The sequence below is a fragment of the Zalophus californianus genome, chromosome 6 (assembly GCF_009762305.2).
Source record: "Zalophus californianus isolate mZalCal1 chromosome 6, mZalCal1.pri.v2, whole genome shotgun sequence".
Lineage (NCBI taxonomy): Eukaryota > Metazoa > Chordata > Mammalia > Carnivora > Otariidae > Zalophus > Zalophus californianus.
In genome coordinates this window covers 84,573,099-84,595,098 of record NC_045600.1, presented here as the reverse complement: position 1 = coordinate 84,595,098, position 22,000 = coordinate 84,573,099, and the positions used below count along the sequence as shown (strand labels likewise).

At 42.0% G+C, this 22,000-nt stretch overlaps 1 protein-coding gene across 1 annotated transcript in view; it reads right to left on the bottom strand.

Moving 5' to 3' along the window:
- STARD9 (StAR related lipid transfer domain containing 9) overlaps positions 1 to 22,000 on the bottom strand; it is a 134,878-nt gene that overhangs the window by 40,536 nt on the left and 72,342 nt on the right. The window contains 11 exon segments of the mRNA XM_027569243.2: positions 3,559 to 3,662; positions 3,799 to 3,881; positions 4,535 to 4,672; positions 5,004 to 5,055; positions 8,282 to 8,461; positions 10,818 to 10,889; positions 11,321 to 11,398; positions 12,415 to 12,512; positions 12,695 to 12,904; positions 13,316 to 13,413; positions 14,631 to 14,698. Of these exon segments, the coding sequence (XP_027425044.2) occupies positions 3,559 to 3,662; positions 3,799 to 3,881; positions 4,535 to 4,672; positions 5,004 to 5,055; positions 8,282 to 8,461; positions 10,818 to 10,889; positions 11,321 to 11,398; positions 12,415 to 12,512; positions 12,695 to 12,904; positions 13,316 to 13,413; positions 14,631 to 14,698 (1,181 nt within the window).

Here is a 22,000-nt window from a genome sequence, read left to right as displayed (position 1 = left end):
AGAGCAGAATGAAATCACAGAGGGTTTATCAAAGCAGAGGTCCATAAACGATAGCCCATAGGCCGAATGTGGCCCACTGCCTGTTTTTTGAATAAAGTGTTATTGGAATACTCATTTGCTCATGTATTATCTAGGCTGCTTGCATAGCTGCAGCAGAGACTGTACGGCCCACAAATCCTAAAATACTATCTGGTCCTTTACAGAAAGTTTGCTGCCTCTGCCTTAGAAGAAACTGTGATTTCTTAATGCAGCCTTCAGAGGAGAGTGAAGGATGAATGGGGCGGGGGGTGTGGGGGGTAGGTAGGAGGTGACATGATAGCAATCTCTTCCCTGGGAAGGAGGCTATGAGGTGACTCAATCTACAATGGGTCCGAGGACTTGGACAGGCCCAGATACTTGAGTATGCTCAGGGGAAAACTGGCACTGACTGCTATGGGCAAAAGGCCAAATACACACACTGGAATGTACAGAAAAAAGGAAAAGCACCCTTTGTCACATGTAAGGCAAAAGACTAGGGACAGCAGTTAGAATAGAAAACCAGTTTATACCAAACAGATAGAAAAGGCCATTAATGGGAAACATTTTATACATGTATTTATATGTATCATGCCTGCATTACTGCTCCAAATTTTGTCTGACTACAGACATGGCTGAATTACAAACATGACCATCAGAAGGTCTTAGACAAACCCAGCTAAAGTCCAGACCATCAGATGCAAAGAGCAGGAAGGGCATCTTTATTCTTAATTCCCAGAGTATTCACAACTTCCTTCTCTCCCTGTCTCCCAATCCTCAGATTCACAATTTGCTTCTCCAGAGCAGACAACTCCCTCTACCTTCCCCCAGCAGTGAGCCAGTCAGCTCCTGCGGACCCAATGCAGCTTCCTTCACAGCACCAACAAGACCTGCAAGGGGAAGCTGTCTGGGATGATCACTAGAGACACAGCACATTCACCTGAGATGCCACATGCCAGTAGACTGAAAAATGGCTCCTCTGCTAAGCACATCAGTCAAATGTGCTTTTCCACCCAGAAAGCAGGTGGGAAAAAAAAATACCAACATTATGTTACATATCTGGGTAGATTACTACTGGCAAGTCTTCAGTTATCTGCCAGCCAAGGACCTCTGTCAGATGACTGCCCTTCATCGTGGGTAGCTCCAGCATCTCCCCGCTGCTGCCTGGTCTCCTGCTTGCCAGGACTCCATCACGCCCTCCCCCACCCTCTCTCCCAGGCCTCCCAGCTGCTTCGAGGCCTGACAGCTTCTGCAGCAGAATGCAGCAGTGTGTACTCACTAAAGGCAGCAGTGGCGGCAGCAACAGGGTGTCCCAGGCTCTAAGCACTTAAGGTTAAGCCCCCAAAATTCCAAAGGGGAAATGCAACAGTTTTCGAGGACAAACTCCTCTCTGGTCTAGATCACTGCTGCAAAGGGTAAAAAGAGGCAGACTGGCCAATCTCCTCTGGCTCTGGAGTTAGCTCCAGCTTTGTAGGCTCCCCATGAGTGCTCCTCCAGAGAGAAAAACAAGGGAAGAAAATTCTAGGACAAGGAGAGGCTTTAGAGCCAACCCCACCAGAACAGATGAGACTCTCATGGAGACACAGCCACAAACCCAGTCTGGCAGCCCAGCTGACAACAGGCAGTTTTCTCCTCTCTCACGGGTTCTCTCCCCGGTCCCTCTGCCCAATCACAGGCTTGAGCCCCACTCCACCCCACTTCCACCAGGGCCTGGCACGCAGATGCTAGCTACGGGAGCTGCATAGGACCAGCCCAGCCCACAGGCTCCTGGAGTTGGTGCTAAAGAGAGGAGGCAGCGAGTGGGAGAGGCCTTGATTCTCCAATCCCTCTCTGTCCTCTCCAAATGAAAGGATGCATTCTTGGTGTTGCTGAAAGGTCACGTCAGTGCCCATGTGCCAGAGAGCTGAGAAGACCTTAAAAAGGCAGGAGAAGACCCATGTTCTCTAGGGTGGATGGGTCAGCTGGGACAAGGTGGGAGGCACAAAAATGAAAGGGAGGCTGTGTACCTGGGCAGCTCTGAACAAGGGCCTCCAGCAGCGGGGCTGGCAGCGTCAGGTAGCGTGCAAAGCACTCCACATGTACTTGCTCTTTCAACCCCTATCACACAGATCTCTTGGAGACAGATGGTAGTATCCTTACTTAGGCTGAGCCAACAGACTCGGAGACTCAGTAACTTGCCTAAAGCCACACAGCTTTTACTTCAGAAATTCAGGACGTGATGCAGCTTTATCCAACTCCAACGTGGCTTTTCAATATCATAGCTCGTTAAGCTGCAGGGCTCTCTTCTCTGCACACCTGTGAACTCTGGGAAAGACAGAGCTCCAATGCATCTTCCCAGCAGAAACCAGACCTAAGACAAGGCCTCCTTTCATGACTGCACTCTGACAAAACAAACGCTCCAGCTATTCCTTAATCCGCCCTGGCCTTGATACACTCCAGTTGTGTCACCTCTCCCACCTTCCCCGTCACTCCACAGAGTCCTCCGTCATGCAACACTGGGGCCATCCTGCCTTAGACTCTGCCTCATCCTTCGGTCCTTAGCAGCCCGCACGTGAGGACTTGCCTGCTGTTCATGCTCCCTGCATCACAGCACTTCTGCTCCTACATCTAATGCCCCTCACCACCAAGGTCAGACCCAAAATTGTCGTCAGCTGCCAGCAAATGCTCCTGGCCTGAGAAAAGAACAGCTAGATCCCTCTTGAAGGAACCAGGGGAAAGGGCCATCAGAACCCCTCCAGAGCCCCGTGCTCATGGTGCTGGGCAGCCTCCTGGGTCTCACAAACACTGAGTCTCCTGCTGACATTTTCTATAGAACGTCCCCAGGTCAGAGGCTACTTTGACTTACAGGAAGGATACCACTGTTCCTAGTATCCGACTTATGAGACATGTAGATCTGGGAAGAGCATTCTATGTAGAAATGGATCAAGAATGACTATGAAGAAGAAAAGTAGTTGCCATCAATCACATAGAAAACTGACTCCATGTTTCCATGGTCACAATGCAGGCGAAGTGGGTATGAGAGGGCAGAACCCCAAAATATTTGCATATTGTTCCGGGAGTTTCTGACCCTCTTATGTGTAGTTCTGAACCCTTGGTATTGAGAAAAAAAAAAAAAAGATTCTCAGTCCCATACTCTCTTTAAAAACCTGGAGGAAGCCATAGTCCTGGAAGTTGACACACCCTATGAACTCACACACAGGTAGTCCAGAATTTAAAGGGGAACACAGGGAGGTAAGTTCAGAAGCAGTCTCAAAGATACGTATGAACACGTCACATTCAAGTCTTGACAGAGGAAAGTGGCCGGAGGAAACATCAAATGATATACTCCTTTCAGTGATGAACAAAGTTACAATACTGAACAGGAAATGAATGAAGGCCAAGACCGCTTCCTTGCCAACAACAAGCTAAGCAGCTAGCTCGGGATCCCTCAATCACTTGCACAGGCCTCACTCACTCACATTCACCTCCCCCATCCGGCTCCATGTTGTAAGAGACTAAGTAAGAACAGTAGGTTCCACAGCGGAAGGAGCACATGTTTCTCACCTTTTCTTCCAAAGCAAAGGGCAGAGACCCAACCGGGAGGCAGTGACATCCCCATCCAAGTCCAACCATTCCAGAGAGCCACTGCCACTGACAGCCTCTCCGACCTGGGAACGAGGAAGAAAAGCGGTGAGGCTGCTGTCACCAGCCCCATTCCAAGAGAACGAGACAAAGCTCAAACTCGTCCCTCAAAAAGGAGAAACAGAGAGGCTGGCAGCCACCTTGAAACCAGAGCACACTCACCTGCCTTCTCTGCCGCAGGACAGCGGCCTCTGCTGGGTGGTTGAATCGGAACTTCTGTGCTTTCCCCAGAGTTATGACTGCTCCTGTGACAGAGACAGGTGAGAATTAATCAACAGCTCACGTTCTGAGTATATATTATGTGTAGGGCACCCCTCTGGAAAACAAAATCCTGCCCTCAACAAGTTGATAACTTAGGTGAGTAAGATTCACTGGATATCTCACAGCATATGTACTGAATTAACAAAATGAATAGGAGGAGTTCTGCTACTCCAAGGGAAAGCAAAATGAGTTCCCAGTGGAACAGTGAGGGAATGTTTAACATTAGATTAACAACAGTAGTATTAGTAATAGGTTAACAATAGTAGTAATAGCAATGATGATAATGAGTATTTCCTGGGTGCCAAGAACTGTGAAGAACATCATATGAACTAGCTCATTCAATCCTCACAACAATCCTCTTATGGCTTTCTTACAGATGAGAAAACTGAGGTTCAGAGACCTTCCCAAGGACACAGGTACAAATTTCAGAGAGTCATTCTCCACCCTGGAACCCCAGAATTGAGGCTTCTTTGTTTATGGGAAGAGGGTGGTATTAGGAAATCTTCACATCTCTGAGTGCAGAGGCTGGGTATCCCAACTCTAAAGCCTGCTTCAGGGAGCTCTCTGGATGTGGCCCATGAGAATGGAGGGAGTCCATCCCTCATCCTGGCATAAACAGAGCTATAAGCAGTCTTACCTTGGGTCAGACGACAGGAGGCAGTGACCTCCCGGCCATTGACTGTGCAGCGGGCCCCCCGGGCAGGTCGCAGAATGACTACCCCACAGGCACTGGTGATAGTACAGTGGTCTCTCTCAATCCACTGCCCCTGCAGGACTATACAAGAGATGGGGGTCAATGGGGTGGAGAGACAACCCAGGGAAACACCCTTTCTATGAGATCAGAATCCACATCTGGAAGATCTTAACATTATGACAAGAGAGGAAGAGCCACCACCTGAAACCACCCAGACCTGGATCCTCCCACCGTGTGGGACTCCTCCTATCATGTCCCCGACCCACGACCACAACGTAGAAACAAAACAGGCACAGTCCCTTGATCTTCAGAGATATCTTCTTCTCATCAGAGCATCATCAGGCTCCTCTAAAGAGACTGGTCACACATGACTACTTGCCACAGTGCCAGACCCAAATGTTCTAGCACTTACCAATGTCCTGTTCCTGGTCTGAGTCAATCCTTCCTATTTTTGTTGTCCCTTCCTAAAGGAAAACACAAAGCCCTTTTAACAAGAGTAAAAAGAGACACAGCCTGCCCCCAAAGCAGAGTCTACCTGTTGGAGTGTTACCACTGTCTTCCCATGCCCACCCTGGCATTTTCCACACCACTTCTCAACTTTGGTCCAGGCTGTTCTGACTGCTCTGCCCACTCACTGCAGCCCAGGAAGCCCCTGAGAAGGCGGGGGGGGGGGGGGGGGGGGGGGGGGCGGGGGAGGGACATAAGAAAGCAGCACCAGCTCTTTGCAAAGTCAACAAGTATTGGCAAACTTTCGTCTGTCCCACAGCCTGATGTTAGGGAACAGCCATGACCCATTGGTCAGAGACTCTCTAGTCTGAGAAAGTGGGCACACAGGCAGAACTTTCCTCCAGGGACTAAGGTTGGTATGGTCCAAGTCTGGTCCATTTAGTCTCAAAGAGACACATGTTCTATGAAGATGTACGGAAGCACAGGATTTTTACCTTCTTGGTTGACAGATGAAGTTCAACAGATACCAGATGCTAAGAAGGGTAAAGCACAAATAGAAGAAAAGCATATCTAGAATCAAAAAGGACTGGAAGAAAGTATAAGAGAGGAAGGGAAACTGGAGTTAGCATAAACGAATCACTGGGTTAGTAAAAGACAGGGCCTTTTGGCCCTTGGATTACGGCAATTCTTTTAGGAACACATACCTCTGTTTGGGGAAGGCAGCAACATGACAACAGAGATGCTGAGTTTAGATACATGTTTATCATGTATTGAAAAACCAATCACTATGTCCCAGGCATTGCACTGAGTGCTTTATAGACATCTCTTACTTAATCCTTAAACAACCTAAAATAGTTATTATCTCCCTTTTATATAAGAAGAATCTGAAACTGATGGGGAAAGTTGTCCAGGGAACCTATATACTAAATAGGAGAGCCATGGCTAGAATTGAGGTCTCTCTGGGCCTGAGCCCATGCTTGTCCATCCTCACCGTACCACCTCCCTGGTAGCTGATGTTTTTGAAGTGAGCAGAGAGTTCCCTACTAGGCTTCACTGTTAGCAGTCAGAAGTGGGCGGTCCCTGCAGCTCCCCTAAAATAGCTGGTGTAAAGGCAGGCTCCTGGAAGTAATGAATGAGACTCTGACCTTACTGGGCTTGCACCCACAGACAGCCAGAGCCCAGCCTTTCCTGCTCAGCCACTGAGGACCACATAAACAAATGGATGCTGGCCTCTACAAACACCACCAAACAAAACTGAGGAAAAGGGGTCAAGACCTCTCCTGCCAGTTCATGATCAGCCCTGATGATGAAATGCATTCCTTGCTAAAAGATAAGGTCACAGCCTACCACAACTCCTACCTCTACAGGGCAGAAACCACCACAAAACACAATGGCATCTCATTTAACAAGGACTTAGTTGATGCCTGTGCTTGCTGCCCCCTCTGCTTATTTATGCAGGGAGAATTAATGGCACAAGGCAATTATGAGAATGAAGTCCAGGATACCAGTAACCTGTGCTCCACCCACACTTCCCTCCGTCCTCTTCCCACCCAAGGTACTTCCCAAGGTGACCAAAGGGAAAAAAGCTTCCTGGGCATAGACAGGGATTAGGTCTGTGACCAAGACAGCAATGCAAACAAACAGACAGAGATCCTTGAGCAATTACTGCTATACTATTACCCAAACCAGGATCTAAACAAACAAAAAGGGAGAAAATGGGTATATAAAATGAAGAATTCCAGGATTGGAACTAGATTGAACCCTCATCCCTCAGGTTCACTGGAAACGCATCAAGGAGGGGGCACCGCCCTAGGTGCACACAGATTCTGCGATGAAAACCAGCACTCCTACGTTCGGATGAGGCCTGCGCTCATCCCTTGTCTCTGGTTCAACCTCAGTCCTGTCCTTTAACCTTCTGATGCCACCCTGAGTTCTAGCCCTTGAGTTCTAGCTTCATCTGCTCGCTCCACATCCAACCAATACAGCAGATCAGCTCTACTCAGATATTAACCCTTTTAATCCACCTGGTCTCTTCCTGACCTCCAGCCTCTCTCCTTGGTTCTCACTAATAGGATTGACAGCCTTTGGTATTTAGATCTGTTATTTAGGTAACAGCCACTTCTGCCTGAGGCATTTTCACCGAGCGAATTTAGACTCACTGTGTTGAAAATAAGCTATTTTAACTTTCTGAGAGGCTCGGTCTCTGACAACTTCCCTAAGGGCTTATCCTAAAATGAGCACCTTTTAACATCTCACTACCAGATGCAGGACAGCATTAGAAGCCTGACTTCTCCAGGGATAAGAGCAGCAGTTTATGTATCCCCCATAAACTCTGTTCCTTTCAAATGGCAGCTGGGGGCAATTAGGAGAATGATGATTGGATTTTCAGTGAGCATAGGGATTTTGGCCACATAAAGTATGTTCTGCCAACCACAGGGAGACAAATATTTTTGATGAGGACAGGATATGACTGACCTACCAGTGGGGACTAACTCTCAAAATGCTTCATTTAGAAATGAGGACCTGCCTCCATGTGACAACCAGGTGATCCAGGTCTTTCTTGGAAGGCAGGAGCTTCATTCCGACTTCTAGATGGCTGCCTGCTGTGCCCTGCCCCACCCTGGCCCACCAGCTCTCTGGGCTCTCCCTCATGCTTTCTTTAAGCTTTCTGCATCGACTTTCATCCTCCTCTCTTCCTTACCCGGTAAACCTAGTAATGGAGAAGCAGGAGGTGCACTTTTTGTTGACTTGAGAGTTGAGGAGTGGGGAGGTATTAGAAGGAAACTGTTTCAGATCTTGATCCCCTCTAGCCTCTGAAAGCTGTCTGTGAGCAGCCTGGATGTGCAGAACTTGGGAGTGCCCATGGTATTTTGAGGTTAGGATTTCACTTCCACGTCTGCACTCCTGTCCTTCAGGAAGCCAGAAAAGGAATATAAGCAGCATCTTTCTTACTTTAAAATGAGGAGATTAAATCACAAAGAATGAAAGTAAGTTATCTAAGAGCACAGTGGCAGTCACAGAAAAACAAATAATTGTTCTGATTTCCAGTCTTCTGCTCTAATTATACAAAAGCAAATGAATCACGATTGGTTGGCTAGCCCAGTTTCCTGAGGGCAAACCTAAAAGGCAGGTCAGTGGCAACTGGCTCAATTCATAGATGCATGGCTACTGCCCTCAACTTCTCTGTTTTTGACCTCTGGGGCCAGTGGCTCAGGAAAAGAGGGAATGCACCAGCCTGCTCACCTTGAGGTGATAGAGCACGACACCTGTGCTGAGTACGTCATCCTCCAAGGCCATTAGATGTGGCAGGCTGGAGTCAATGACCACGCCAGCCCTCCTCCTGTTGATGTCCACTCTGTAATGTTCCACGAGGGCCTTCCACTCATTCCACTTCTGGGTCCAGTCTTTAGTCAGCTGGTCTATCTGCAGAGATGGAGGAGGCGGTTTTAGACACCCCGCCTGTGGAGCAGACTTAAGGTCAGAAGTCATCCTGGTTTGATTCCTCATGGCATTCCTTCCTCACTTTCCTCAGTGTTACTATTCAAAGCTTTTGCACCTCCTCTGTGAGCTCTTTTCTAACATCTCTTCAATAAGCAAGTATCACTTTTATAAATAGAAACTCCCTCCGTAAATGTTATTTTTAAAGTTTTCTGCAACAAGCATGTATTGTTTCTATAAAAAAATGCCATAAATGTTATTTTTTAAAATTAATTGAGATGTTAGTCATATATCTATGTTTATAATTCCCCTTTCCCTATCCCTCTTCTATGTGATCCATACTGGGAATAGTTTTATGACCCAACACTTCTTTCCCAAGGTGCAGAACCTCAAATCCTAATATAAGCTTGTATGGGGCTCAAAGATACACAAAGCATCAAGGGGAATCTCCTCAGAACGAAGACTATAAGAAACTGGTCTGACAGTTGTCTTAATAGTTGTTACCTTCGGCGGGGCATTGACTGCAGTGGGCCATGAGGGATCTTGGGTAGCACCAGTAGTATTGTATTTCTTGATCTGGGTGGTGGTTACATGGCTGTGTGCACTTTGTGGAAAATCCATTGAATGCTACTATGTTGTATTTTGTGTTTTTTGTATTTTGTGTATTTTATGTTTCTGCATGTCCATCATATTCCAATAAAAATTCTATTTAAAATTTCTAAAAAAAGAGAAAAAGAAAAACTGGTCTGAAAGACCAGGTAATAATAACAATAAAATATTGAGGGCTTACTATGTATTAGGAACAGAGTTTAAAAAAATATGTAGAGGTGCCAGCGTGGCTCAGTGGGTTAAGCATCTGACTCTTAATTCCGGCTCAGGTTATGATATCAGGGTTGTGAGATCGAGTTCCAGATCGGGCTCCACACTGGGCGTGGAGCCTGCTTAAGATTCTCTCTCTCCCTCCACCCCGCCTTAAAAAAAAAACATGTATATATGTATACATGTGTATACATATGTACACACACACACACACACACACACACACACAAAATACAGCAAGTTAGAGGCCTTAAGGTAAGGCCACCTGGGGAACGTGAATTAACAACGTTGAATGTAAGGTGCTTTTTTCTTCTTTTGGTGGAAATGGATGCCCAGGCAGGAAAGTTAGCCCGGGAATAGAAGAACTGAGGAAGCAGGAAAAGGACCTGGATTCAGCTAAGTACTTGAGAAGAAACAAAGTATGACAAGTTTAGGTACAAGTGTTTTACATATTCTAGAAATGTTATTTTTAACATTATACTCATTGAGTTGAAGTTTGCAAAGAGTGAGACTACAGGGTACCCATGAAGGGCTGGGTTGGATAAGGACCTGGCAAAGGTGAGCAGCAGGGCAGTCTGGCTTACAGTTTATCCTGCCTGGTTCAGCTACCTGGAGGTACCGCTGAACACACCTCCCCTTCTGGCTGGCTTTCATCACCTACCCCTTTACTGCCTAAGGTCAAAGGCCAGCAAGTGGCAGATTCAAGTCCAGGTCTGCCAGAAATGTATAATGTAAAACTGCTAATGAGCTTGGAATGATTCTGACTCTGTACTTCATCTTTTATGTATACAGCAGTAATATTTTCCGAACCAAAAATCAGAACATATATTTAAGCACAGAATTTTTGAGAAATGTCTGGATGTGTGATGTAGTCCTAAAGTTTAGTTTGGGTAACAAAATACTGACATAGCCAGGATACTTTATAATGTATAATGATGATGCAACAGAATACTGGGAATTGGGACATTTGGGTTGTGGTATCTAACTCTAAAATGTCACCAAATAATGCCTGCCATCTCTTCCTTGTAAGTGTCTCCAGGAAGCACCATTTAATCTAACCTCCCCATATGTCTTGTCCTCACCCTCATGGAGTCACAAAATTAGTCTCTTTCCTGGTTGATCTCTCTGCTTCCAATCTTCCCTCCCTTCAGTTCATCCTACACACAACTGTCATATTAATTTCCCAATATACACTTTTATTATGTCACCAAACTGGTTCAAGAAGACATGATTAATATTGTGAATGTCAAGTCCAAACTCCTGAACTGGCCCTAACCTTACCTCCACTACTCTCTGCCATATCATTAACCCCTAAGAGAACAAAACAAAGAAAGCCAGTTACCAGCCCCTAAGGCAAACTCATTCCCCACTCAAAGCTCAGTGAAGACAAAAACTGTCTCTAAACTAGATAGAAACTCTCTGTCCTCACAAGGGAGCAGCCATGACTCAGGAATAATGGAGGGAGATGAGACCCACTACCAGGGTGATGCAGAGCATAACTGGGTCCACCCAATTCACCCACCTTCAATTCATTCTGTAGAACCAGCTCCTTCAGATTCTCATCCTTTTCCTCATTTAATAGACTGTAGTTTCTCTGCACAAAGAGACAGATGGGCTTTGTGGGTCTCACCCTTACTCTTATGAAGGAAGAGAGGGGCAGATAAAGAAAAGACTTTATCATTAAAATCAGAAACAAATCAGAAGCTTAAATATTGGGGTTAACATTGGTACAAAGAAGGAAAATTCGAAGAAATTTTTCTAGAGGGCCCCATTCCTTGAATCCACCTACACACAGAAGAAGGGCCATTTAGGCAAATGCCCTTTGGACAACAAAAATGATATAGTGGCGATATCCACCACATCTGAAACTACTCAGGTAATTAGAGTCATCCATGTCCTGTCTTTGCTCCTGCCTCTGTTCCACAAGTGTCCCTTAATTGGAAACATGACATGCAGCAGGGCTCTGATTCTATGCAGAAGAAAAGCAGGTTTTGGGGAACAGAAAAGTTCTGATAGCCTGAATACCAGTTCGAAGCTCAGCAGCATGGCTTTGAGTCTTCCAATCTCCTCCCTGAGTTCTCTGATCAGTTTCATATTTGCATCCTGAAACACAAAGAACTAGGTATCACAAAGACTGGTATCAGGCCCCAACCAGCTCTAAGATGCTACACAGAACTAGTTTGGAAAAAGTGGTTTACTCCTTTGGAGTAACTTCTGAAACAGTCTTCTCAAAGTATGATCCCAGAACCACATCAACTCCACCTAAGAACTTGTTAGAAATGCTAATTCTGCTTCCCCACCACCCACCACCTACCAAATCAGAAACTCTTGAGGGCTGGGGCCCAGCTGTGGTGTAACCAATCCTCCAGGAGGTGATTCTGATCTACACTAAAGTATGAGAATCGCTGCCCTTGAGCAGGAGGTTGATGGGTAACACAAGTGCCAGCACATGTGTAGGTAGTAGATGCTCATCTTCCTGTAATGTGACTAAACTTAGTACCTACCTAATTACATTGCCTTCTAAAACAGTCCACAGATGGGCTATATAGGCCTGGCCACCAGTTTGTGATCCCTGCCCTAAAACTTTTCACTGAAATTGCAAAGCATATTTTTTAAATTTCTCATTATTACTCCTTTTCAAAACAAATAAATTCCTTAATATGCCCCTTTTTAGCCTGAAACAGAGGTCACTGCAGTTTGCACAGAAAAGAAATAAAATACAAGCATACATCAACATAAACTCAAAATAAAAGCAGAGAACACAGAAATTTTTAAATGATCTCCCTTAGGGTGGCAGTGGTACACCAAAGATCTTAAAAGGAATGGTCTCAGAGAAATATCTAAAATAAATTATTCAAAAAGGCAACTGAATTAAGTCAGCAGAGATATGAGAGAAGGGTATGACACTGAAAGAAAGAATTCCACTCCATTTTCATTTGGCAAAGTCAGGCAAGTTGGGGTGAGGGTGAAGAGAGAGAAAGACAGAAAAAGAAAGAAAGGAAGGAAAGGAAAGGAAACAAGAAAGAAAAGAAGGAAGGAAGGAAGGAATTTAAAAAATGAGAGAATAAAAGAACTTAGTGTAAATGATACCAGACCAGGACTTTAAATGAAGGTCTCACCTCATTTACCCGTGGCTTGTTGATGATGTGTTTGGCATTGGATGCATACCTCAGTGTGCTCATGGTCTCACTGTAGCAAGTGTGTGCAGGAGACACAGCTGAGTTAGAAGGAGAAAGTTAAAAACCACGCCAAGTCCTTCTGACCCAGCCTGTAACCACTTGCCTTACTGCTACCATCCATGCTATATTATGAGACCCTTAATGAAATGGGTGGTCATGGCCCTTTCTCTGAGGCAGAATACCAGTCCCAACACAGAACCAGCTCCAGCATCCCACTCACTAGCAACCATGATAGTTTTGGAGTTGCCTCCAAGACTGTCCTTCAGCAGCCATGTCAACACGGAGTCCCGGTATGGGATGTAAGACTGCCTCCGGGAGGGCCCCCCTCCACTGCTGGTCCCAGAAGGAGAGCTAGGGATCCCACTGTCACCACCATCACTGGCTGTACTGTTGAGGCTCTGGCAGCTGCTGAATGCTTGGGAATTCTGGGCTTTAAAGACAACAAAATAATAAAAGTGGAAGAAGAAAGGAACTGTGAAACACATGCCTTAAAACAATGGTTGGAGAGCACAAATTTAAGTATCACACTTTGTAATCCGTCTCTGCATGACAGAATGCTACAAGTTTGAATCCTGAATTAGACTTTGGACTCAGAACACAGACTATCTGAGCTACATGAGTTTTCAGTCTCCCTTCTTCTTGAAATGAGAGGGCTGGGATGATGACCACACAGTGTTCTCAACTGCAGACAAATATCAATATTTATGGCCTCAGTCAGAAGGTAACTTTATAAAAAAAAGAACCTTGTAAATGTCTACCCCATTTTCATAAAATGAAAATATGTGAGTTATTTTCCAAAGTCTCCCTCCCACTCTGATGATCCGGTCTATCAGCAAAATACCTAAGGTGGAGATGACAATTCCCAGAGTCACAAGAGACTTGTTGATATTGGCTCCTTCAGTAATGCGGTCCTTACAGTAACTGGGATCTGCTCTTTCACTAAAACAGTCAATGAAAACAAAAATAAAAGCAAAGAAGAAGACACTGTCCTTATAATGTTGAAAGACACTATCCATTATGTTGTACATTATATAAAAAGCTCACATGATAAATTCTTTTTAGAATTCACTTAGAACACTGTCCTTATAATGTTGAAAGACACTATCCATTATGTTGTACATTATATAAAAAGCTCACATGATAAATTCTTTTTAGAATTCACTACCAGAAAAAGTATTACCATCTTGTAATGAACTGGCATTCCTCCACTTCTTGGGCAATAGAAATCAAATAATTCATTATATTTTCTTTATTTTGGCTGCCAGAGCACTTTTAGCTAACTGTAATGCTCACTTACAGTAATGATATTAGCATCAATATGCCCAATCTTTGTTTTAATTTCATCTATTAATGGCTTTATCATTATCTGTCAACTGTCAATGGGAAATATTAAAAAGTCATACTTCCAGGTGCCTGATATAGTTTCTTCCAGACAGCACTTCATTTTTCCCCCCAAAATGCCAGAGTTGCAGCTGACAGAGATAACACTTCATTTTTAATGGAATGATGTACCATATTAATAACTTAGCAGTTTTAAAATAAGAAAATTTGCTTTATCTCATCTCACACTTTTTTTTTGTGACATTATCCCCAAGACTTTCTTCTTTCTGGATATACATGTGACTACAATTCATGCTTTCTTCTAAAACTTAGGAAGTCGTATCTTCTCATTGCCGCAGAATTTTTAAAAGATTTCTTTTTTTTTTCCCAGTAACACATAGGGCTGCATACAATTAAGACAGAGAAAAAAAGTGCACTAACTCAGTTACTTCCACTTAGAGCAGTGTTTTTTGATCTTGACTATAAACTGGAATCACTTGGGCAGCTTCAAAAAATTACTGAAGACTGCACTGCCTCTGACCCCTAATAATGAGGTTTATTTGATCAGAGATGAAACCAAGGCACTGAGAATTTTTAAAGGCCCAGGTGATTTTACTAGGCAGCTAAGATTCAGAACCCTTGACATAGATTTTTTTTAGCTCCTGGAAAACTATAATTTCTTAACGTAGCATTCAAAAAATTGTGGGTTTTTTTGTAATTTTCTCAGGATGATCGAAATGTGAAAAAAGATGGAACAAGTTTATTCCCTGTAAAATGGGCAAGAGCAAGGTCATTGTCAAGGGATTAATTCCCCTTGGCTTTGAAATCCTAATTACCTGCCTGCTAGGTCCACAAGGTTGATCTTGCTAGCAATTTCAGAGGGGAGGTTGTTCTCCAGGATTGCCTAAGGGAGAAAACACATTTAAAGCTTGTCATTTGACATGAACAGACATTTCTGCAAAAAAGATATCCAAATGGCCAACAGACACAAGAAAAAGTGCTCAACATCACTCGGAATCAGGGAAATACAAATCCAAACCTCAATGAGATACCGCCTCACACCAGTCAGAATGGCTAAAATTAACAAGTCAGGAAACGACAGATGTTGGTGAGGATGTGGAGAAAGGGGAACCCTCCTACACTGTTGGTGGGAATGGAATGCAAGCTGGTATAGCGACTCTGGAAAACAGTATGGAGGTTCCTCAAAAAGTTGAAAATTGTACTACTGGGTATTTACCCCAAAGATACAAATGTAGTGATCCGAAGGGGCACCTGCATCCCAATGTTTATAGCAGCAATGTTCACGATAGATAAACTATGGAAAGAGCCTAGATGTCCATCAACAGATGAATGGATAAAGAAAATGTGGTGTGTGTACACACACACAATATACACACACAATGGAATAATATGTAGCCATCAAAAAAATGAAATCTTGCCATTTGCAATGACGTGGATGGAACTAGAGGGTATTATGCTAAGAGAAATAAGTCAATCAGAGAAAGACAATTATCATATGATCTCACTGATATGAGGAATTTGAGAAACAAGACAGAAGATCATAGGGGAAGGGAGGGAAAAATGAAACAAGACGAAACCGGAGGGGGAGACAAACCATAAGAAACCATAAGAGACTCTTAATCTCAGGAAACAAACAGGGTTGCTAGAGTGGAGGTGGGTGGGAGGGATGGGGTGGCTGGCTGATGGACACTGGGGAGGGTATGTGCTTTGGTGAGCATTGTGAATTGTGTAAGACTGATGAATCACAGACCTGTACCCCTGAAACAAATAATACATTATGTTAATAAAAAATAAATTTAAAAAATATAAAAATTAGGGGTGCCTGGGTGGCTCAGTCATTAAGCGTCTGCTTTTGGCTCGGGTTGTGATCCCGGAGTCCTGGGATCAGGCCCCACATCGGACTCCCTGCTCCGCGGGAGGCCTGCTTCTCCCTCTCCCACTCCCCCTGCTTGTGTTCCCTCTCTTGCTGTGTCTGTCTCTGTCAGATAAATACATAAAATCTTTAAAATATATATATATAAAAATTTTAAAATTTTTAAAAAAGCATAACCCCCATAATTTAACAGAATAACAACTCCTAACTATTAGCTAATACCCAGTACAAATGCCTCACAGATGTCTTTTTTTTTTCTTTTGGTTTGTTCAAATTGTGATCCAAATAAAGCCCCTATATTGCATTTGGAAAAAAAGCTTGTCATTTGGAACAGAGTGGTTTCTTTCCCCTTAGACACCCTCCTAAACAAGGTGATATTCTGGATTTTTAGCCAAATCACTCAGGAAATCTGTATTTGAATGTGCTCTGAACCAGACGAGCTCTCAAAGTCTGATAAGTCAATCAGTAAGCCCTGAGTCCTTACTTCATTAAACATATGAGCAGGACTTGCACACAGTAAATCCCCACAAAGTCCTCTGAGCACAATTTTCAGAGGTACCTGAATTTTTAGTACAATTTAGCAGGCAAATGCTCAACTCCCCTCCTCGGGGTTGACTCTCATCAGTAGAGATCCACAGAAGGTGTGGGGCCCCCGATGGGGTTTGTCTCTCCTTAACTGGAGTCACAGCATGTTAAATTATCAGGGCAAGCACTCTACCTATGTTCTCTATTCAGGGGCATCCAGCCCTCAAGAGCAAAACTATTTTTCCTTTTTTTAAAAAAAATTCAGTGTGGGGTTTTGTTTATTATAATGTTGTGCATCCATCACCAAAACCAGTTTGTTTTTTTTTTTTACCAAAACCAGTTTTAAAACATTTCCAATAACCCCCTAAATTCCCTCAAGTTGGTTTGCAATCAATCTCCATTCCCTTCCCTATGCCTAGGCAACCACTCATCAACTTTCTATATCAAATTTGTCTTCTCAGGATATTTCATACAAATGGAATCATACAAAGTCTGGTTTCTTTCACTGTGCATAATTATTTTGAGATTCATCCATGTTGAGGCATGTATCAACAGTTCACTCCTTTTTATTGCTGAATCGTATTCCATTGTATGAATATACCAGGTTTATTCATCCATTCACCTCTTCATGGACATTTGGGTTGTTTCCAGCTTTGAGCAATTACAAATAAAGCTGCTATGAATATCTGAGTACAAGTCTTTGTACAGACATACCACTTCTTTTGGGAAAAATAGCTTTGTGGTTTTGGATCATACAGTAGATATATGTTTAAATTGTTAAATTATTTTCCAAAGTTGTATCACTTTACATTTCAACTGGTAATATAGTGGATGAGAACTCCAGCTCCTACATATCAGGCCACAAATTAGTATAATCACCCTTTTGAATTTTAGCTATTTTAAAAAGCGTATAGTCGTATCTCATTTGATTTTAACTTGCACTCCCTGAATAATTAAAGATTTTTGCATCTTTTCAAGTGCTTAATTGCCATCTGTATATTTTCTTTAGTTAAGTGTTGGTTTAAAATTGAGTTGCTTTCTTACTACTGAGATAGTTCTATATATCATGGATACAAGTCCTTTATCAGATATGTTTTACATATAAATTTTCCCTATCTGTGGCTTTTCCTTTTATTCTCTTAATAATGTCTTTCAAAGAAAAGTTTTAAATTTTGACCAACGGCAGATTTCATTTTGTTCAATTTGTGTTTTTAGTGCCCTATTAAAAAATTTCTTTGCCTAATCCAATATCACAAAGGTTCTCCCAAGTTATCTTCAAGTTTAATAGTTTCAGCCTTCACATTTATGTCTATGCTCTAGTTGGAGTTAATTTTTAGATAAAGTGCAAGGTATGGATCAAAGTTGTTTTATTTGGGGGGGAAGGGGGGTTGTTTTTTGTTTTAACATAAGTTTATCCACTTGTCCTACCAGCATTTGTTGAAAAGATTACACATTCTGCACTGAATTACCTTTGCAAGTTTGTGAAAAATCAGTTGCCTATACATATATGAGTTTATTTTGGACTCCTTTCTGTTCCATGGATCTATCTTAATGTTAATGTCACACTATCTTGAGAAGCCTTTTATTTTTGCCTTAAAAATAATTGTATTAGGGGAAATTCCAAACATATATGACAGTAGAAAAAATAATATACTGAATCCCCAGGTACCTGTCACCTAGCTTCAACGATGATCAACTCAAAAAAAAAAAGGGAACGCCTGGGTGGCTCAGTCAGTTAAGTGCCTGCCTTCAGCTCAGGTCATGATCCCAGGGTCCTGAGATCAAGTCCCACATCGGGCTCCCTACTCAGCGGGGAGCCTGCTTCTCCCTCTGCCTGTTGCTCTCCCTGCTTCTGCACGCTCTCTCTCTGACAAATAAAATCTTAAAAAAAAAAAAAAGATCAACTCATGGCCAGTCTCACTTTGCCTATACACCCTTATTTCACCTACCCACATTATTTTAAAGCCAATTCATCACTAAAATTTCATCTGTAAATATTACGATATGCATCTCCAAAGGATAAAGATCCTCAAAAACACAATCATAATACCATCAGTGTACCTATAATATTATCAACATTCCTTAGCATATCAAAAGCTAGTCACTGTTCAAATTTCCTACTCAATTTTTTTGTTTCTTTGAATCAGAATCCAACTAAAGTCCTACACAATGTGATTAACTGTTATATATTTTTCTTAAGGTAGATAACTTTAAATTTGAATGTATCATCATTTATTTTTTCCAGTTTTATTGAAATATAATTGACATATAACATTTTAAGTTTAATCTGTATAACTTAATGATTTGATGTATATATACTGCAAAAGGACTACCACAGTAAGTTAACATCCATCACTTCATACAATTACAATTTTTTTGTTCTTGTGATGAGAATTTTTAAGATCTGCTCTCTTAGGAGCTTTCAAATATACAATATAGCATTATTAGCTCTAGTCATCAAGTTGAAGTATCACATCCCCATAACTTATTTACCTTATAACTACATACTTTAGCTTTATGCAGTATATGGTTTATCCTGGAGAACAGTCTATGTACACTTGAAAATGTATTCTGTAGAGGTTAAATGTCAGGTCACACTGGTTGATAATGTTCTATAGTCTTCTATAAATCTTCTATATTCTTGCAGATTTCTGCCTAGTTGTTCTACCAATTACTGAAAGCAAAGTACTAAAATCTCCAACTATTGTAACTGAATTGTTTATTTCTCCTTTCAATTCTGTTGATTTTCCTTCTTACATTTTGGACCTCTACTGTTGGGAACACATACATTTATAATTGTTACATCTTTTTGATGTACAGATCCTTTATCATTATGAAATGTCCCTCTTTGTCTATAGTACATATATGTCTTAAAATTTATTTTTTTGCCTGACACTAACATAATACTATAACTCTTATGGTTACTATTTACATGGTGTATATTTTTCTTTTTTTTTAAGATCTTATTTATTTATTTGACAGATAGAGAGAGAGCACAAGTAGACAGAGTGGTAGACAGAGGGAGAGAGAGAAACAGGCTCCTTGCTCAGCGGGGCTTGATCCCAGGCCCCTGGGATCATGACCTGGGCCAAAGGCAAACACTTAATCGACTGAACCACCCAGGCGCCCCTACAGGGTGTATATTTTCCTACCCCTTTACTTTCAACATACTTGTATCTTTGAATCTAAGGGCTGTTTCTTGGAGACAGCATATAGCTGAGTTTTGCTTTTAACTAACCATTCAACTTAATGTAATTATTGACATATTCAAAATTGTACCTATTCTTTTTCTATTTATTTTCCATATGTTTCATGTATTTTTTGCACCTCTGCTCTTCCTTCACTGCCTATTCTGTGTTAAATAATTATTTTTTACTGTACCATTTTAATTTCTAATTTTTGAATTATAATTTTGCTCTACAGATTACAATATGCATCACAACTTATCATGAATCAACCTCAAAATAATACTACCTTAATTCCTATAAATATAGAAACTTTACTCCAATATATCTTTTCCTCTTCACTCCTTTGTGCTATTAGTGTCCTATGTATGACAATGTATATATATGCGATATATGTAATACAGCATTATAATTATTCTTTTATACAATCTTATTTTTTAATAACATTGGAAGAAAAAATAAGAATATATTTATGTAGCTTTTTATATTAACCCACATATTTCCTATTCTCAGAACTTTTCATTCCTTCCTATAGACTTAGGTTACTGATATTGCTTTCTCTCAGCCTGAAAGATTTCATTTGGCTTTCTTGTAAGGTAGGCTTACTAGCAATGAATTCTGGTGTTTTTTTTTGTTTTTTTTTTTTTTAATCTAGGAATGTTCTTATTTCATCTTCATTTGGTAAAGTTAGTTTTGCTGCATATAGAATTCTTGGTTGACAGTTTTATTTTCTTTCAGCACTCTGGCTTCTGGGGTCCAATGTTTCTGATAAGAAGTCGAACATTAGGGGCGCCTGGGTGGCTCAATTGGTTAAGCAATGCCTTCGGCTCAGGTCATGATCCAGGAGTCCTGGGATCGAGTCCCACATTGGGCTCCTGCTCAGCAGGGAGCCTGCTTCTCCCTCTGACCCTCTCCCCTCTCATGCTGTTTCTCACTCTCTCTCAAATAAATAAATATATAAATAAAATCTTAAAAAAAAAAAGTCGACCATTAATCATGTAATTGTTTTCTTGTACATCATGAGTCAGTTTTCTCTAACTGTATTCAAGATTTTCTTTTTGTCTTTCAACAATCTGACTATGATGTGTCTAGGTACGGATCTTTTTATGTTTATTTTACTTGGAGTTCTTAAAATATTTGTATCTGTACACTAATGATTTTCAACAACTTTTGGAATTTTTTGGTCACTATTTCTCGAATTTTTTTTTTATGCCTATTTTCTCTTCTCTTTCTGGGAATCCCCATTACACTTACGTTAACACATTTGCTGTGGTCCAACAGGTCTGTGAGATTCTGTACATTTTTCTTTAATCTTTTTACTCTCTCTTCTTCAAATTGGATTACTTATTTTTAAAGATTTTATTCATTTATTTATTTGTTAGAGAGAGGGAGAGAGAGCACAAGCAGGGGGAGTGGCAGGCAGAGCAGGCAGAGGGAGAAGCAGGCTCCCCGCTGAGCAAGGAGCCTGATGCAGGACTCAATCCCAGGACCCTGGGATCATGACCTGAGCTGAAAGCAGCCGCTTCACTGACTGAGCCACCCAGGCATCCCCAAACTGGATGATTTCTATTTGTCTATATTCAAGTTTGCTAGTTCTTCTGCCATTCTCATATCTGCTCAAGTCCCACTACTTTTTTGTTTCACCTATTGTACACTTCAATTCCAGGACCCCCATTTTAGATAACAATTTCTATGATTTTATTGAAATTCCCTAGAGTTACTGGCATGTTTTCCTTTAATTCATTAAACATGGTTTCCTTCAGCTCCTTGAACATATTTATATGAGTTGCTTTAAAGTCTCTGATTGCTAAATCAAACATCCGGAGCACTTAGAATCAGTTTCTACTGACTGTTTCCCCCCTTCCCCATGACCATGGGTTGTACTTTCTCATCTCCTTTTGCATGTCTGATAATTTTTGGTTGAATACTAGACATTTTAGATAACATATTGTAACAACTCTGAATTCTGAATTTTTCCATCTTGAGGGTGGTAGTGGTTGTTGTTTAGTTTGTCTGGTAACTTGCCTGGGCTAAAAATCTCAAAATCTGCCTCCCCAGCAATATGTAGCCAAAGAGGTCTCCATTCAATTTTTTTCCTTCAGTTGTTTTTAATTCTAAGCTTGGCCTTTTGGGGGCTACCCTCTGTCTGCATAGGTGAGTGTTCAGCAAAAGACTGGTCAGAAGTTATAATCAAACACTTAGAGCCAATAAGATCTCTATTCTTTGTTGATGGATCAATGTGCGGGCTGGGGAATGCATTAAAAGTTCAGTTTTAGGTTTAAGTTCTGCTCAATACAGGATATGTGAAGATCTTATTAAGCCCACTATGGCTGCATCATTTTCCAGAACTCCCTATTAAATCCCCAGACAATCTGCCAGTTCATTTCTTGCCTGAAACAGACCCATAATCTCAGGCTAATGGATCTCCTTGTTAGTTTGTCACCAAGAGCACCATTCTGACAATGGCCCAAATCAAGTGAACTCTTCTAGCAGTGGTAGCAACAAAGTAGCAACAAAGGTTTTGACTGCCTTCCATTCCCTGATGAACCACCTCACTTACAGAGACAGGTAGGAATGGGAACAGCCCAAGGCAATATACCAC